The sequence below is a fragment of the Aphidius gifuensis genome, linkage group LG2, assembly GCF_014905175.1.
Source record: "Aphidius gifuensis isolate YNYX2018 linkage group LG2, ASM1490517v1, whole genome shotgun sequence".
In the NCBI taxonomy this organism is placed as follows: Eukaryota; Metazoa; Arthropoda; class Insecta; order Hymenoptera; family Braconidae; genus Aphidius; species Aphidius gifuensis.
In genome coordinates, this window is record NC_057789.1 from 8,299,704 (window position 1) to 8,316,367 (window position 16,664).

The 16,664-nt window shown below is 24.9% G+C and overlaps 1 protein-coding gene across 5 annotated transcripts; it reads right to left on the reverse strand.

Moving 5' to 3' along the window:
* Nucleotides 1-1,711: 1,711 nt before the first annotated feature.
* On the reverse strand, nucleotides 1,712-16,601 carry LOC122848946 (serine-rich adhesin for platelets). Of its 5 annotated transcripts, none has more exons than XM_044147414.1 (6): nucleotides 16,306-16,597; nucleotides 9,809-12,951; nucleotides 9,504-9,669; nucleotides 4,182-9,433; nucleotides 3,720-4,020; nucleotides 1,712-3,569 (listed from the first exon to the last, which is right to left on the reverse strand). In XM_044147414.1, exons 2-6 carry the CDS (start codon nucleotides 12,470-12,472, stop codon nucleotides 3,007-3,009), a joined length of 8,946 nt encoding a protein of 2,981 aa, XP_044003349.1. In that variant the 5' UTR covers nucleotides 12,473-12,951; nucleotides 16,306-16,597; the 3' UTR covers nucleotides 1,712-3,006. The 5 variants fall into 5 exon arrangements, with proteins under 5 accessions (XP_044003349.1, XP_044003347.1, XP_044003348.1 ...); XM_044147412.1 differs by having other exon boundaries at nucleotides 9,504-9,678; XM_044147413.1 differs by having other exon boundaries at nucleotides 4,191-9,433; nucleotides 9,504-9,678; nucleotides 16,306-16,594.
* Nucleotides 16,602-16,664: the final 63 nt, after the last annotated feature.

A 16,664-nucleotide genomic window follows, 5' to 3' on the forward strand; every position in this document is an offset into this window, starting at 1 on the left:
GAAAAATAAAATGCGATGATAATATGTTGTTTCGAAATACTTGAATATTTCTTGAATATTAATTATACTTGTAATAATAATAATACTAAAAAATATTGATAAATATTATCTGTTTTTTGATAAAAAATATATTCAAGAATATTATAAATTACTTGTTGTTAATTAAGATAAATGTTAACATATAGAAAAATTGTAAATGAAAAATAACGAAATAATATTATTTCGACTGAAAATATTGAATATTAGAAAATATAAAATCGAAAAAAAATAATAATAATAATTTACACATTATTTATTATTATTTATATGTTTTTTTTTTATTGAAATAGTAATTATATTAAATTTTAGAAAACATATGTATATTTATTGGTATTTATAAATTTATTTATTAATAAACAATGCAATTTTTATTTAGTATTTTAAAGAACTTGTTTTACATTTATTAATTATTAGTTTATACTTTTACAATATTTTTAAGTGTATTTTATAATACAATATAACACACTTGAATATTTTTTAAATTTTAATATTAACTATAAATGTTAACTATTAATAACATGTTAAAAAAAAAAATGTCAAATTTTATTAATGCTAACTTTGTTTTTCTTAATTATCAATTAAATATCTATTGTGAATTTTTCAAGTATTTATAAATCTATATATAATTAATAATTATTATATACAACAAAAGAGAAAAAAAAAAATAATTATTAAATAACTAATTAAGATATCTAATTTAATTTTAATCTAAACAAATTTTTTGTGTTTTTTTTTTTTCATATTATACAGCCAAATAATTAATTTTAATTTAACTTTATAAACAATTTAATGTTTAAATTTCTAAATTATTTATAAAATATGTATTTTATATAATATTGTGTTTTACGTTATGAATAATTTCGCTGGTTTAACTAATACTTATTAAATTTTTTTTTAAATACTGATAAAAAAATCTATTTACAACTGTTTTTTTTTTTTTAAATTTTTGTTATTATTTTTTTCCAGTAGTATATCCAATTGACTTATTACAACTCGAGTTATTAATTTATAAAATTAATTGGACAATTTTTATAAAATATATATACCCTACGTATTTATGAAAAATATTTGTCACCTTTTTTAATCGTACTATTTAATAGTAATTTAAACGCTTCAATAAATTGCACGATATATATCAATCTAAAGGAAACAAAAAAAAGCTTAGTATATTATACATAGCCACAAGATAATATTATTATTATTTTTCGTTGTAATGATTGCTAATTTGATGAGTTAATATTATACTTGATTTATTTATTAATGATGAATAAACAGCATTGATGACTTCTCTATTTATTTATCATAAAAAAAACTAATGAAATTAATTGATAAAAGCAGAGTAATATATTCTAAATACTTTTGAGCTGTTAAATTTGAAATTAATTATTAATGTTATTAATATTTATAGTGGTAATTATATAACTATGTAAATTATAATTTTTTTTATGTTTTTTTTATGCACCATTGCCAGGTAATACAGTAATAATTTTTATAACAAAAAATCAATGATTTTTTTAAAAATTAAATTCATTCATAAATGTAATAATAATTTTTTACTCTTTTTATTTTTTTTTTCATTTAAATTTTATTATTAAGATTTTAATTTAAAATAAAAAACATTTATTTTTAATACTAGTTGTGCATTTTTTTTTTATTCAAATGCAGACTTTTATTTACACATATACATTAAACTTGTGTTTTATTTTAATTTTTTTTTTTTTTCAATTATAATTTTAGAGCCTCACTTTAATTTTCACACTAGATAAAACTATTATGCACTGGCTAATTTAACTAGGCAGATTTCAAGTCGATAGCCTTTTTTTTTTTTTTTGTTAATTTAAATGTTAATTAAGCTGAAATTTTTTTTATTATTAATATTATCATGTGATGTTTCAAACTCCGGATAACAATTCATCACATTTTATGAAAATTTACATTAATCATTAACTAATTCAGACATGGCGGTTGTTATTTTTAATAATTTTAAATTCATTTTCTTTAAATTGTTAACTAATCTATATAAACATTTTATTTTACGTCAAAATTATTATTATTATTTATAACTGATGCTTTAAATTGTTGCTGTAAATATGCTAATTTTAATATATTGCAATTATTATTTTATGTAAAATCATTAAACATCTTGAAAATAAAAAAAAAAAAAAAAAACAAGTTACAAAAGTGAATTATTTTTTTTTTCTTTTTTCTCTTTTGCATAAAAAAAAAAACTTAATTACAATTTTTTTTTTTCTTTTTGTTAATTAATATATAAACGTACATTTAATTATCGATAAATTAAAATGTTTATAGAAAAAATATATAAATTTTTTATGCTTTGAAAATATAATCTTCAATCAAAAAAAAAAAAAAGGTAATGTAGCCAAAAAATTTCGTTAATATATATTCACTTTTGATAAACAATACTGCAATTATCTAAAACTGCATATTTTTTTATTTTTCATTTTTTTTTTTTTCATGTAAAAAATATAATAACTCTTAAAGCTAATTAATTACTATTGAATCGTATATGTACATTTTTTTTTTCTTACGATATAAAGTGCACTAATGTGCAAACAACTATGCAAACAATTTATGAATATATTTTTTTTTCATATTATTCATTTTTGTTTATGACAATTTTTTAATTATCTTAGAGAAAATACGTCACTTATTTTAGCGTTATTTATCATAAAATTATACGTTTTATTTTGTTATTCGTACAAAAAAGCAGAAGAAAAAAAAATAATAAATAAACACACATTATATCACACACCATATTCACATCTTGAGTATAAAAAAAAAAGAAAAAAAAAAAAGAACAATAATAATAACAATAATTCGATCAGTTATTAAACACCTGATTGCAAAATAATAAATGGAAAAAAAAAAAAAAAACAATAATAATCAAACCATAGGCCATTAAAAGTTAGTTTTAATCACAAAAATGTTTTATGTTCTTGATGATGGTTATGGATGATTATAGTATGAATTTTGTGATTGTATTGTACCTAAATTATTATCAAATGGTGGTGGATCAAGTGGTGCACTTGTTATTGTTGTTGAAAATTGTGGTGGATAAGGATTTGATCCTGGTGGTGCTTCTGGAACAAGAAACTCAGTTGATTGTAATTCTGTTGAATGACAATCATTTATTTGTACTTCAGTACTTGATGATGCTGATGATAATTGTTGTTGTGTTAAAATTGTAAAATTTTGATAATTTTCTACATCATTTAAATGTGAATAATTTAACGTTGCTGTTCCTGGTGGTGGTATATATACTTGTGGTGGTAATTGTGTTGATGTAAAATTAATTGTATGATTTTTTAATAATGATAGATCAGCAGTTGTACCAGATAAACGTGCTTTTAATATTGCTTCAGCAGTTAAACCTTGTTTACGTGCACGTTCTTCTTCATCATCACTTAAAAATAATCCAAATTCACGTTTCAGTCTTTCAGTTAAATTTTCTCTTTGTCGTTCAACTAATGTTGGTGCTGATGACCAACCAATTTTTCCATCTTCACCACCTGAAATTAAACTAAATTTTAGACTTGCATACCAGCCTATTTTCCAATCCATGACCAAATAATACGCGCATATAAAATAAATAACTAATAACTTATAAAATAATAATTTTAATTAAATAATAATTTAATTTTTTTTGAATGAAAAATTACCTTTTTTATCCTCATTTTCAGTTGTTGAAAATAGAGGTAAATTTAATATAACATCAGAAATATTATTAACATTTGTTAATGATGTTGTAGCTGTTGTTGTAGCTGTTGTTGTTGTTGTTGATGATGAAATTGTTTTTATTGTATTTTCATCATCTGAACTTAATGATGATGTTCCACTACTTGCACTATCTGATCTACCACGATTTGGACTTTTTTCTGGTGAATTTTCATTAGATGGTTCAGCTTCAGATGTTGTATTTGATGATTGTTGTTTTCTTTTACGATATTCCGTTATTGATAGCTATAAAAATAAAACAACAAATCAATTAATATAATATTCATAATAATTAAACACAAATATTTCAATAATAAATGCTCAATATGCATATGAATTAGAAAAAAAATTTAAAAAAAAAAAGCAAACAGTCCATCCTAATATGGACTCTACTAATAAAATCATACCCTTCTAACCTTGCGCTTGATTGGTGCTGGTGTTTCACATGCTGGTCGTTCATGAGGAACAGCTCTTCTTGGATCTTTTAATCTTTTAATTTCATTATTTGTAGATTGTAAAGAAGTCAATGGTGTTGATGGTGTTGATGGTATTGATGATGGTGGTGGTGGTGGTAATGAAGATTGTACATTTGATGATGTTGATGATATTTGTTGTTGTATTTCATTTATTGTTGCATTATAATCATCATCAGGTGGTGGTTTATTAACTGATAATATTTCTGTTTCGTCAACAATCATATTTGTCGTTGTTGTTGGTGGTGGTAGTGGTGTTTCCTCATCAATTTTTGATTCTAATAATTGACGTAATGCTGCTGATAATTCAGTATTATTTAATTCACCATTTTCAGTTATTTCAGATGAATCAATGTCAAGTGTTGATTCAATTATTGATGCTTCAAAATCAAGTTTCTTGCTTGATGTATTTGTTGTTTTTTTCTTTCGTATACGTTCACTCAATGGTGGAATTGATTGAAATATTTCTGGTGGTGGATCAGTTACTGATTCACAATCAAGATTTGAAATTGAATCAAACATTGATTCTTCTGATATTGAACATGCTGTACTTGTTGTTGCTGCTGCTGCTGTTGTTGCATTAACATTTAATTGTTCAGTTTTATTATTTTCATTTATAAAATCTGTTGTTGTTGGTGTTGTTGTTGTATTATCATCATCATTATTTAATGTAAATGACATTTTTTCAATTTCTTTAAATGCTCTTTCTTCTTCTTCTTTTTTCTCATCATTTTTATTTGTTAATTTTAATAAATTTTCATCTTCAATATCATTATTTTTTTCTTCATTAATATTATTTATTTTTTCTATTTCTTTTTCTTCCTCTTCTTCTTCTTCATCATCTACTTCAATATTATTATTATATTTTTCTTCTTCATCTTCATCTTTATCTTCTGATCCAGAATCTTCTTTTGGACTTTCCATTAATCCTTCAATACCATCAAAACTTTCTTTACTTTTTTCTAATGATATTTCCATTTTTTCTTTTGTACATATAAAATCATTACTATCATCACCAGTTATTTTTTTCATTTGTGCTTCAACATCAAATTCATCAATTGACATTTGATCATTATTTGTTATTGATAATAAATCATTTGTATTATTTTTTTCATCATTTAAATTATTTATTTCTGATGATGTAATTGTAGGAGTTGTCTCAACACTTGAACAATTATATTCATCAATTTTATTTGACAATATTTGATCATCCTGTTGTTCAGTTTTTTCAATTTTAATATTTGATGATACTGAAGAATCTTCCATTGTTATTTCTTCTTTTTTAATTGAATCCATGTCAATTTTTGTTTCTACTTTTAATGGCTCAACAGCAATAACATCATCATTTTTAATATTCATTTCAATTATTTTTTTATCATCCTCACCATCATCATTATTATTATAATCATCATTATCAATTTCAATTTTAGCTATTAAATCTTTTGTCTCATTTTTAACTTCAACAACTGGTTCAATTTTTCTAACAACATTATTTACATTATTGCAATTAATTAAATCAAAATTTCTATAAAATTCTAATTTTTTCATTTCCAAATCTTTATCTTCAGTTTCATGATCTGGATATGATGTTGTCACATATGATACTGTTGATGATGATGTTGATTGTTGAACTGGTAATCTATCAGAATAATCATTGTCAATTGTTGAATAAATTGTTTGATCATTATTATTATTATTATTATGTATGTTATTATTAATAATATAATTATTATCTGGTATTAAATGTGTTGGTGTTGTTGGTGGTGTATAATTATCTGATGACATACTTTCACGTGCAATTCTACGTTTTTTTGGTGGTGCTGCAACAATTTCACATGGTGGACTTTCTGGTCTACTATTTGGTGATTCACATTCTTCTGAAATAGCTTGTCTTAACCATCTTTTTTTAGCTGAACCAGATGATAATTGTCCTTGTATTGTGTTTAATAATGGTGCATTTGTTTGTTTTCTTTGTGGTGATGATGATGATGATGAATCACATATACCAGATACTGAATTTGCTGCTTGTACAAGTGTTGCTAAACTTTTAGCAGCATAATTTTGTTGTTGATTAATATAATCATTTGTTTTATTATTATCAATATTATAATTAAAATTATTTGGTGATAACATTGATGCTGTTACAATTGTATTATGTGAATTTATTTGTTGTTGTTGTTGTTGTTGTGGTTCTGGTGATTTTCTTAACCATTCATTCATCAATACTTTTTTAGTTTTTGGAAATTTAAAACCAGGTGCTAATGGACCAACAGCAGCAGCAACAAGTAAACATGCTGATGATAATGGCGTTGATGGAGTTGAACTTTGTGAACTACTACTACTTGCACCACTATCACAAGTTGGACTTTTACATAATGGCGGTGGTGGTGGTGGCAATTGACATGCTGATAAATTATCATTTATATTATTATTATTATTATTAGCATTACCACTACTTGCAAGTGCAAGTAAAAGACCAGCAGCTGTTGGTATACTTGAACTATTATTATTATCATTGCAATTATTAATATTAGATGAAGAATAAATATTATCATTGTAATTTGATGATGATGTTGTTGTTGATGCTGCTGCTGCTGATGGTGTTGTTGATGATGACGATGATAATGATGATAAAGGCAATACATTTGTTTGTGATTGTGATTGTTGACGTCGCCTAACAAATGACGATTGTATTGATATATTATCATCATTTGATGATAAATCAGAATCAGCTGAACTTAATCTTGATAAACGACTATTTGATTGTTTTTGAGAACTTGTACTTGTTGTTCTTGAACGTCCTTTTCTTCTTTTTCTTCTAATTGGTCGTTCAATATTATTATGTTGTTTTTTATTTTGATAATTTTTCATTGAACTATCACTATTACCACCAGATTCTTTTCTCTGTTTATTTCTTGCTTTAACTTCTTTTTTTCTTTGTGCAGCTTTTTCCATTTGTGCAAAACTTTTCATTATTGCTTGAATTTTACGATCTTCACGATTTAATTTCTGTTCTTCATTTTTATTTTTAGCCTGTTTTGACTTGACAGTTGGTGCTGTTGTTTCAGATAATAATTTTGAAGATACTGTTGGTGATATTACTGGTGACACTGCTGCAGTTGTTGTCATTGCTGTTTCGATTTCTGCTACTACTGCTGCTGCCGTTGCTAATGTTGTTATTGGTGACGGTTGTCTAGATACCGTCGTTGTTGTTGTTATTGTTGTCATTGTTGTTGGTGGTATTGGTGTTATTTTACTTGATGGCTCTTCAACTGGAATTATAACTGATTTTTCTGATGTTGAATTTTTTACAGAAGACATCTCAGATTGTTCAGTTGTTATTTGTGACTCAATTTTACTATTATCTTTTGTTTTTCGTCGTAATTCATCACGTAATTTTTTTGCTATTGTAACAGCACTTGATTCAATTGCATTTTCAGTTGATAATTTTTGTGTAACTGTTTGATTATTGGATTGTATGTTTGAAATATTACTCGGACCAGCCGAGGTACTGTCATTATTTTCTTCAGATACTGTGCTTCTTCTACCACGACGTCTTCTTTCTCTACCATCAGTTGGATTTTCAGTAGAATTACCATTTGTTGTTGTTGCTGATGCTCCTGTTGTTGTCGTCGTCGTCCCTGTTATTGTTGATGTTGTATTATTTACTTGACGAGAATTATTACCAACTTGATTAGATGAAGCAATTTTACAAGTTCGTGGATTACCACATGCACAAGCAAATTGTAATAATGAATTTGCATTGTTTGGTAATATCATATCATTTTGTTCATGACGAATTGTTATTTCTTCATTTTTATCAATAGTTTGTGTTGTTACAATATAAAGATGTATTGTACCTTTTTCAAGACAATGTTTAATTTCAGCATTTGGTGTACAACTTCGTCTTATAAATCTAGCATCATTACCATAAGTTCTAGTATCAACACAAATTTCAGGACCATCACGTGGTAAACGATAAAAAAATACAAATGGACCAGGACGTTGAGCAATTTGACGACCTTGATGTGGTGGTTTATATTGTGTACTTAACATATATTTACCACGTAGCTCTAATACCAATGTATTTGGTGGTAAATATATTGTAGCAAGTAAATATTTAAATACAAGAATATTACTACTATTATTATGTTCACTCACACGATATTTATTATTTGTCATTGTATTTGTATTATTATTATTAATAATTGTTTTAAATTCATTATTATATCCACTATTTATTTTAATACTTGATACTCTAGCACGTAATTCTGGACTATAATGATTTGTAACAGCATCTTCATATTGTTCAATCCATTTTCTAAGTGGTGTCATACTTGAACCCCATGAATCTTGATTATCTTCATCACAATTAACACTTGATCTACGTTTATTTCTTCTTTTTCCTTGAGCACCACTATTACTACTACCACCACTACGTTTTGGTGTTGTTGTTGTTGCTGATACTGTTGATGCTGGTAATGATGATGCTGCTGGTGCTACTGGAGCTGCTGGTGATGTTGCTGATATTGTTGTCATATCTTTTTTTCTTGTTGTAGTATTATTATTATTTTGTCGTGAATTTTTATTCAATGTATTTGGATAATTATTATTAACAACACTATTATTTTCATTAATATTATTTAAATTATTACTACTATTATTATTGTTGTTGTTTAAACGACGATGTTGTACTGGATCAGATTTTCTTCGTGATACATTTTGTTGTTGTGGACCAGAACGTTTTTTAACACTTGCTGAATTAACTGGTGTTAAATTTGTACCAACATCAGTATCAGCTGAACTTGTTGATGCTGTATCTGATGTTGAATCTGAATTCATTAATTCTTCACGTTTACGCAATTGTAATGTACGTGCACGTTGATGATCAATTCTACGTGGTTCACATTGTTCACATAAATATTTTTCTGGTATATTTGATCTATCAATACCCATACAATCAACATGTTGCCAAGTAAGACAACGATCACAACTAATCATATAACCATCATCATGTTCAAAACCACAAATACAACGTGTTATACTATCTTCATCATCACCATCACCTTCACCTTCTGGTGCTGTATCCGTTTCTTCACCTTCTGGTTCAACATCACGTCCTGCATCACTGCTAATAGCACTTGCTGCATCATCTTCAATTTTTGCACCATTTGATTTTACTACACCTGAAGAAAATTCAATATTATATTATAGAATAAAATTATTTGTTTTTTTATATTAAATTAAATATCTTACCTGAATTATAATTAAATGATTGATGTGAAAATGTTGATGAAGTTGCTCCATTGATTGGCTGTTGTTGATGATGCTGCTGCTGTTGTTGTTGCTGTTGTTTAACTGGTGATGTTGAAATTGGAGTTTTTGGACGAGGTGCTCCATAGTTATGGTCTTGAAGAACAAACTGGAGACACTACAATTAGACATATTTTGTTCGTTTTTTTTTTTTTTTCAAAGTTAAACCATGCATTTATTAAAAACACTTGGAATATTATAATCAATGTAGAATAAATATAGAATGAAATTAAAAATTAAAAACTTACCTCATGTGGAAGAAGAGCCTTACGAGTTGTATCAGCAAAATTAATTTCTCTTTTAACATCATTATTTTCATTAAATATAATATCTTGTTTATCTGGTATAATATTAAGTTTTCTTTCAATATTTCTTCGAGTTTCTGGTGACAATGTTACATGAACAAATGGTTTATTTTTATTAGGTAATTGTGATTGTTGAGGGTTATTATTTTGTATTTTAATATTTTGATTTCTTTGTAGTATATTTGATGAATTTTTATTTTGTTGAATTAAATTTTTAACATTTGTTTTTATCATGTGTTCATTACTAGCAACACTTGCTGCAACAGCAAGTGTTTTTAATGGATTCATATCAGTATTTAATGATGTTTTAATACCAGTTATTTTTTTAGATATACGTAATGTATTATCTTGTTGTGGTAATGATGATAAAAATGTAATTTTTTGTCCACTTTGTTGTTGTACTTGATAACGTTCTCTTGGAATAATATTATTTGATAATTGATCATTTGATTTTAATTTATCTGTGCTATTATCAATTGATAATTTTAAACAATTCATATCAGTATTTAATGATGTTTTTATTCTTGTTGGTTTTTTACCAGGATAAGAAAATTTATTATTATCTTGTGTTAATTTATTTATATTTTGTTTTTTATAATCTTTACATTGTGAATCATTCGACTGATAATCAATTTGATCTAATGATTGTGCACTCTCATTAAATGCAGCACTTATAAGTGTATCAAATGATGACATATTTGAATGTGTTTTAATTGGTGTTGATCTTTGTTGACCAGAATATAATGTTGCATCTTGTTGTTGTTGTTGTTGTTGTGATGAAAGACTTGAATGTTCATTTGTATCAGTTGTTTTTTTATTAGCATTAACAACAGCACTTGGTACATTTGAAGGATCAAGTACATTTTTATTTGATGAACAATCATCAGATGATGATATATCACCAAGTGTTTTACGTATTACTTGTTGTTGTTTTTGTTGTTGTTTAACTATTGAATCATTTGATTGTAAATTTTCAACTGTTTGATTATTATTTTTTGTTATCCAAACTTGTTGTTTTGTTACTGAATTATTTATTATTTTTTTATCATCATCATCATTATCGTTATCATCATTATCATCATTAACATTATCAACAATATTTCCATCAGTTGTACGTTTTGTAACTTTACCAGTATCTTTACGAATTATTTGTTTTGTACGTTTTTTAGATGGTGATGAATTTACAACTGGTGGCTGATTAGCAACATCAACAACTTGTATATTTTGATTATAAACACCTTGTAATTGTTGTATAACTTCAGCTTGTTGATTTTTAGTTAAACTTGTTGTTGTTGGTTTTTGAGCAACTGGTTTAACATTAATTTGTATATTATCATTTGTATTTTTAGATGTATTTATTTTTAATACAAATGGTTGTTGTTGTTGTTGTTGTGATGGATTTTTAATATTTCCTTGTACTTTTTGATTAACTGATAATGCTGTTAATGTTTTATTACCATGTATTTGTACAAGTTGTGGATTATTCAATGGTTGAAATGTAACTTGATGTGGTGTTCCTTGTTGATTTGTACTTATTAAAACAGTATTTTTATTATCTTTTTTAATATTTAATAAATCAGTATTATTACTATTACATTTATCAACTTGTTGTCCACTTGTATCTGAATTTTTAACAATTATTTTTGTTGTTTGTTGTTGTTGATTATCAATAACTTTTGAATTATTAATAATTCGTTGATTTTTCATTGGAATTTTTTGTACTACACCAGTTGCAGATGTTGTTTGTATATTATTTTTATTGATAATTTGTTGATTAGCCTGTAATGTTGTTAATGTTTTTTGTGGAATTATTATTTGTTTTTGTGTTATTATTGAACTTGCTGGTAATTGAACTTTATTATTATTTGAACTATTACCACCTACCATTTGTATTGCATCTATTTGTTTTTGATTAGTTGTTGGTATATCTTTAGATCCAGTTGTTTTAATATTTTGTAAATTAGCTGATGTTAATTGGCTAACACTTTGAATAACATTTGAATTTTGTCCTAATTGTAATTTACCATCTTTAAAAGTTATCATTTGACTATTAACTGGTGTTGTTGTCGTTGCTGTTGCTGTTGCTGTTGTTGTTGTTGTTGTTTGTACATTATTTGAGGCTAAAGTTTTTGATGGAGTTTTATGAACATTTGATACTGTTGTTATTGCTTTAACAGTTGATGCAGTTATTATTTTTGGCTGAGCAATACTAGCTTGTACAATTGTTGATGATGTTGTTGTTGGTTGTTTATTAACTGCTTGTGTAGTAGCTGTTGTTGTTGTTGTTGTAGCAGTTGTATCAGATGTTACTTGCATTTTTGAAGAACCTTGATTTGTTAAATTTCCAATTGATTGTTGTTGTTGTTGTGCTGCTACAAATGAACCAGGAACTTTATGAGTTATCAATCTACCTACAATAGCACTATTATTTTTATTTTGTAAGCTTTTTTTAGCTGTTGGTGTAGGAACAATTTTTGTATTTTTAGGTAACATTGTTACATTAGTGCATGTTAATTTATTATTTTTATTAAATTGATTTGGATTTTTAGTATATATAACAGTTGTTTTTTTATTAATACCAGAACTTGTTGAATTATCTGATTGCATTTTATGATCGTTTATAAATTGAATTGGTAAATCACTTATGGAGGTTTTTTTTTTACTAGTTTCATTAATTCCATTTCCACATGTACCTGAAAATTTTACTTGTTTTTTTTCTTTATTTATATTATCATGCTCCAATGATGTTGTTGTTGTTGTTGATGTTGCCTCAGGTGGTAACGGAGTAGGCAATGGTGGCGGTGATGCTACTGGTGGTTGTGACCCAAAGGAAACATTACCCTCGGATCCACACCCTCCAGCTGCTCCACCAGTTAATTTAATAACTGACTTAGCCGACGTCTTGGAGGCTTTTATTTACTCTTTTTTTTAAATAAATATTTCAACGGCAATAATTTTTTACGCCGTTTATTTATTTACTTTTTTATTTTTTATTTATTTATTAGATGGCTGGCTTTTTGTTAAATATTTTATTTAGTTTTTTAAAAGCACTACAAAATTGCTATTTGAGAGATGTTGTCCACATACTGAAAAATATAAAAAAATAAAAAAATTATTATACTGTGAAAGCATAGAATTATTATTTTAATAGTTAAAAAAAAAAAAATTTAAAAGAATTTTTTTTTCCAAAACTTATTAATAAAATAATTAAAAATCATTGAAAAGATGATTTTTTTTTTTTTTGCATTGTGAAAGAGAAAATAATAATGATATTAAATGTTTTTTATTTTAGTAGTAGTAGTATATATTTGTGAAGGATTTTGTGAGGACAAAAAAAAAAGAGTAAGTAGAAAGAATGGCAAATTAAAAAGTTTAAAAAAAAGGAACATCGTAATAAAAATATACACTGGGATAGGAGGCCATTGTGAGTGTAGAGAGCTCAAGATTTTATTCAAGGTTATCCACTCTCTTGTTGGTTGTAAATAAACTGATACATACACCAGTGATTTAATTTGACAATGGATACTTTGGTGCCTGTATCAACATGTATTTATTTTTATCAATAATTTACTATTTATTTTAATTATTTAGCTGAATATTAATGATGTAGAAAAATTCGAAAAACAACAAAAAACAACAACAGCAATTATTCTGTTTAAAGCCACTTTTTTTTCTGGCCATTGTTGATTGTTATTATTTAATCATGTCATTAATTTATTTATCTATTTTTCTAGTTTTATTTATTACATCTTTTACTGTCAACAAACTGCCAACATTCAGTCAACATTCAGCTTGTTGTAAATTTCGATTATTGCGCGTCAATTTGTTCGCTAGAAAACCATTTTTTGCATCCATTTATTTATACTTTGTTTTCACTTGTTATGTGGAAAATATTGTCAACAATATCAACAACAATACCTGTGACAATAAAAATATATTTAATAAAATTATCATTTAATTTTTTTTTGTTTTATAAAATATAACAATACATAGAAAATATATAAAATATTGGTCTACCTGTTTTTCGATTTTCAAATAACAATAAAATATGTTTGTAAATTTATTCAAGCCTATTATTTATTTACAACAATTTCATTATTTAATTTTATATATAAATAACAACAATAGTAATGATAATAATGAAGATAATAATGTTATTTTAAATAATTTTATAATAATTTTATGCATTTTTTTTTGTCTGCTAAAACTTTTCATATTGGAGTAATAAAAAAAATATGTATTCCATATGTTTGTATACTAAATTATAAAACAATTATCAATGATTAAATTAAAAATAATATTTACATAAAAGCTATGTTGAAAATTTATATAAAAAAAGGATTAAAATCATATTTTTTTTTCGTTTTTTTTTTCATATGCAAAATCGAAACAGGCAGTTTGATTATTGATGATTATTTATTATAGAAAATTGTGGGATATGAAGTTGGTCGATAGTATCATAAACTTTGGCACCGAGTGCAATAAATGAGAGAGAAAATAATAAAAAAAAAAATTAAGAGAACAAGGGAGAGAGATAGGTAGGTCGTTTACTTGGAGTTGCGCATTAATATTATGTGTACATTTTGTATCACAGCAACATTCGCGCATGCGTTGTTAAATTTTTCAGATTACAGCGTAGACATTATATGTTTTACTTATTTTTGAATTTTTGTTACACTCAAATGCATGACAACATGTGTATCATTATTTTATCAAAAAACATAAAACATTCGCGCATGTTTTGTATAATTTGTTGACATTGAGACTAACCTAACGTTATATTTTTTCGAAACACAAAAACTAGATACACAGTATATCATATTATCAATAAAAAAAAAAATTAAAATTGATAAGAAAACTAGTAACAAACAAACAAACATTTAAAAAAAAAAAAAAAAAAATTTCTTGGATTAATTTTTAAGTATGTTATTTACTCATTGTTTACATAAATATTAAAACTAAAAAAAATAAAAATAATAATAACAAATTATAAACAATAAAAATATGTAAAAAAATTTGTTAATAATTTTATTATAAACAAATAAATAATTGAGTTATTTAAAATAGAAATAATTAATTTTTTTTTTTGAGATTTGTAATTTGTTTTTAGTTTGAGTTGGTGTAACAATAAGTAAAAATTAAAAACGGATGTATAAAGTATGTTAAAAAGAACAAAAGGTGGGTACATTAAATAATCTTCATATTGAAATATCAACTATACACATTGCATAAATTGTGTGATAGATAAAAAATGAGTTTTAAAATATAGAGAAAGGGATTTGCAAACTGGACGGGTCAAAAAAATTATAAATCGTAAATTGCAATATATACTGGGGGGAAAGATGTAAAAAAAAAAAAAACATGAAGAAAAGGTATATCAAGCAGTAACAAATAAAATGGCCGATGCATCATGAGCGCCGTCTGGATGAATTTTTCTTCATTCCCGCCGGGATAGTAAACCAACATTTTTTTTTTTTCCATTTTTTTTCATTCATTTTGTTGCAAATAGCTTTATAAATATGAATATGCTAAATACACATACACATGTAAATTTTAATTAATTTTTATTTAACGTAAACCACAAAATTCAATGGAAATAAACAAAAAAAAAAAATTTTAAACAATTTTTTTCGTTAGAAAAAAAAAACACACATCCTTGTTATTATTTTTCCAGGCACCATAACTATTATTAATAATAAAAAAAAAAAAAAAAAATTATTAACAATAAATTGTTTATTATTTTGTAATTATTAAAATAATAATTTATAAAAATTTTAGCTGTTAAATTAAATAGAGAAGAGAGAAAAAAAAAAAAAAAAAAAAAAAAAATTATCTAGGTTGCTTGTGTGTTAATAGGCTAGCTTTACAACATCATTAAAAATGATAAAAAATAATTTAATAATTTTGATATTAATGTTTTTTTAAAGTATTGTTATCACTTTAAATTTATAACCAAAAAATATTATAAATAATGAAAAGTAAATTATTGTCACAACACGAGTTGATAGAAACAAAACGTCGTCGTTTCGTTTTAGGGTTATTTTTTTGATAGACTAACTACGTCGAGACATGTAACCTCCAATTGTAAATTTATTGATAATTATAATCAACGAAATAAATGAAGCATGATTGGTTAATTAGCTGGTTAATCATGCTTGTACACAAAATTTGAATTTAAGTATGTAATAATAAAAAAAAAAAAAAAAAAAAAAAAAAATCATAATCGATTGTATGATGAAAAAAAAAATTTAGTTAAAAATTAATGTAATGTATAGATATATAAATAAATAATCATCAAGCAACATGATAATGGCTGCATGATAATTTCATGATTAAAGTAAAATTTATAAATAATAATATTGTTTAAATAATTAAATAATAAATGATGTTTTAAAAATTAAAATGAACAATAAACATTGTGAATTATTGTGTCTGCTTACCTCAATGTGACAGAAATACAGAAGCTCATTTTAAACTTTGATGTAAACACAATCATTTTTATAACAATTATTCACCACGGCATTAACAATTGAACAGTTTAAACAATTTGTTATATTACACACAGTTGTTATAAATTTTTTTTTAATTATATTATGTTATTGTATTTAATGTTAAACACGATAAAACATTAAAGTCTTTGTAAAACATCCGTCGAGAACTAAAGATGGCAGCCATTCTTATAATAAGTACAAACCAAAGGTTCACATCCACGGAATCATACCTAACGTAGCCTCGAACCAGTCAACTTCCGGCGTCCAATTTGAGCGCTAAAATTCAAAAATTATTTTTAAAATTTTTC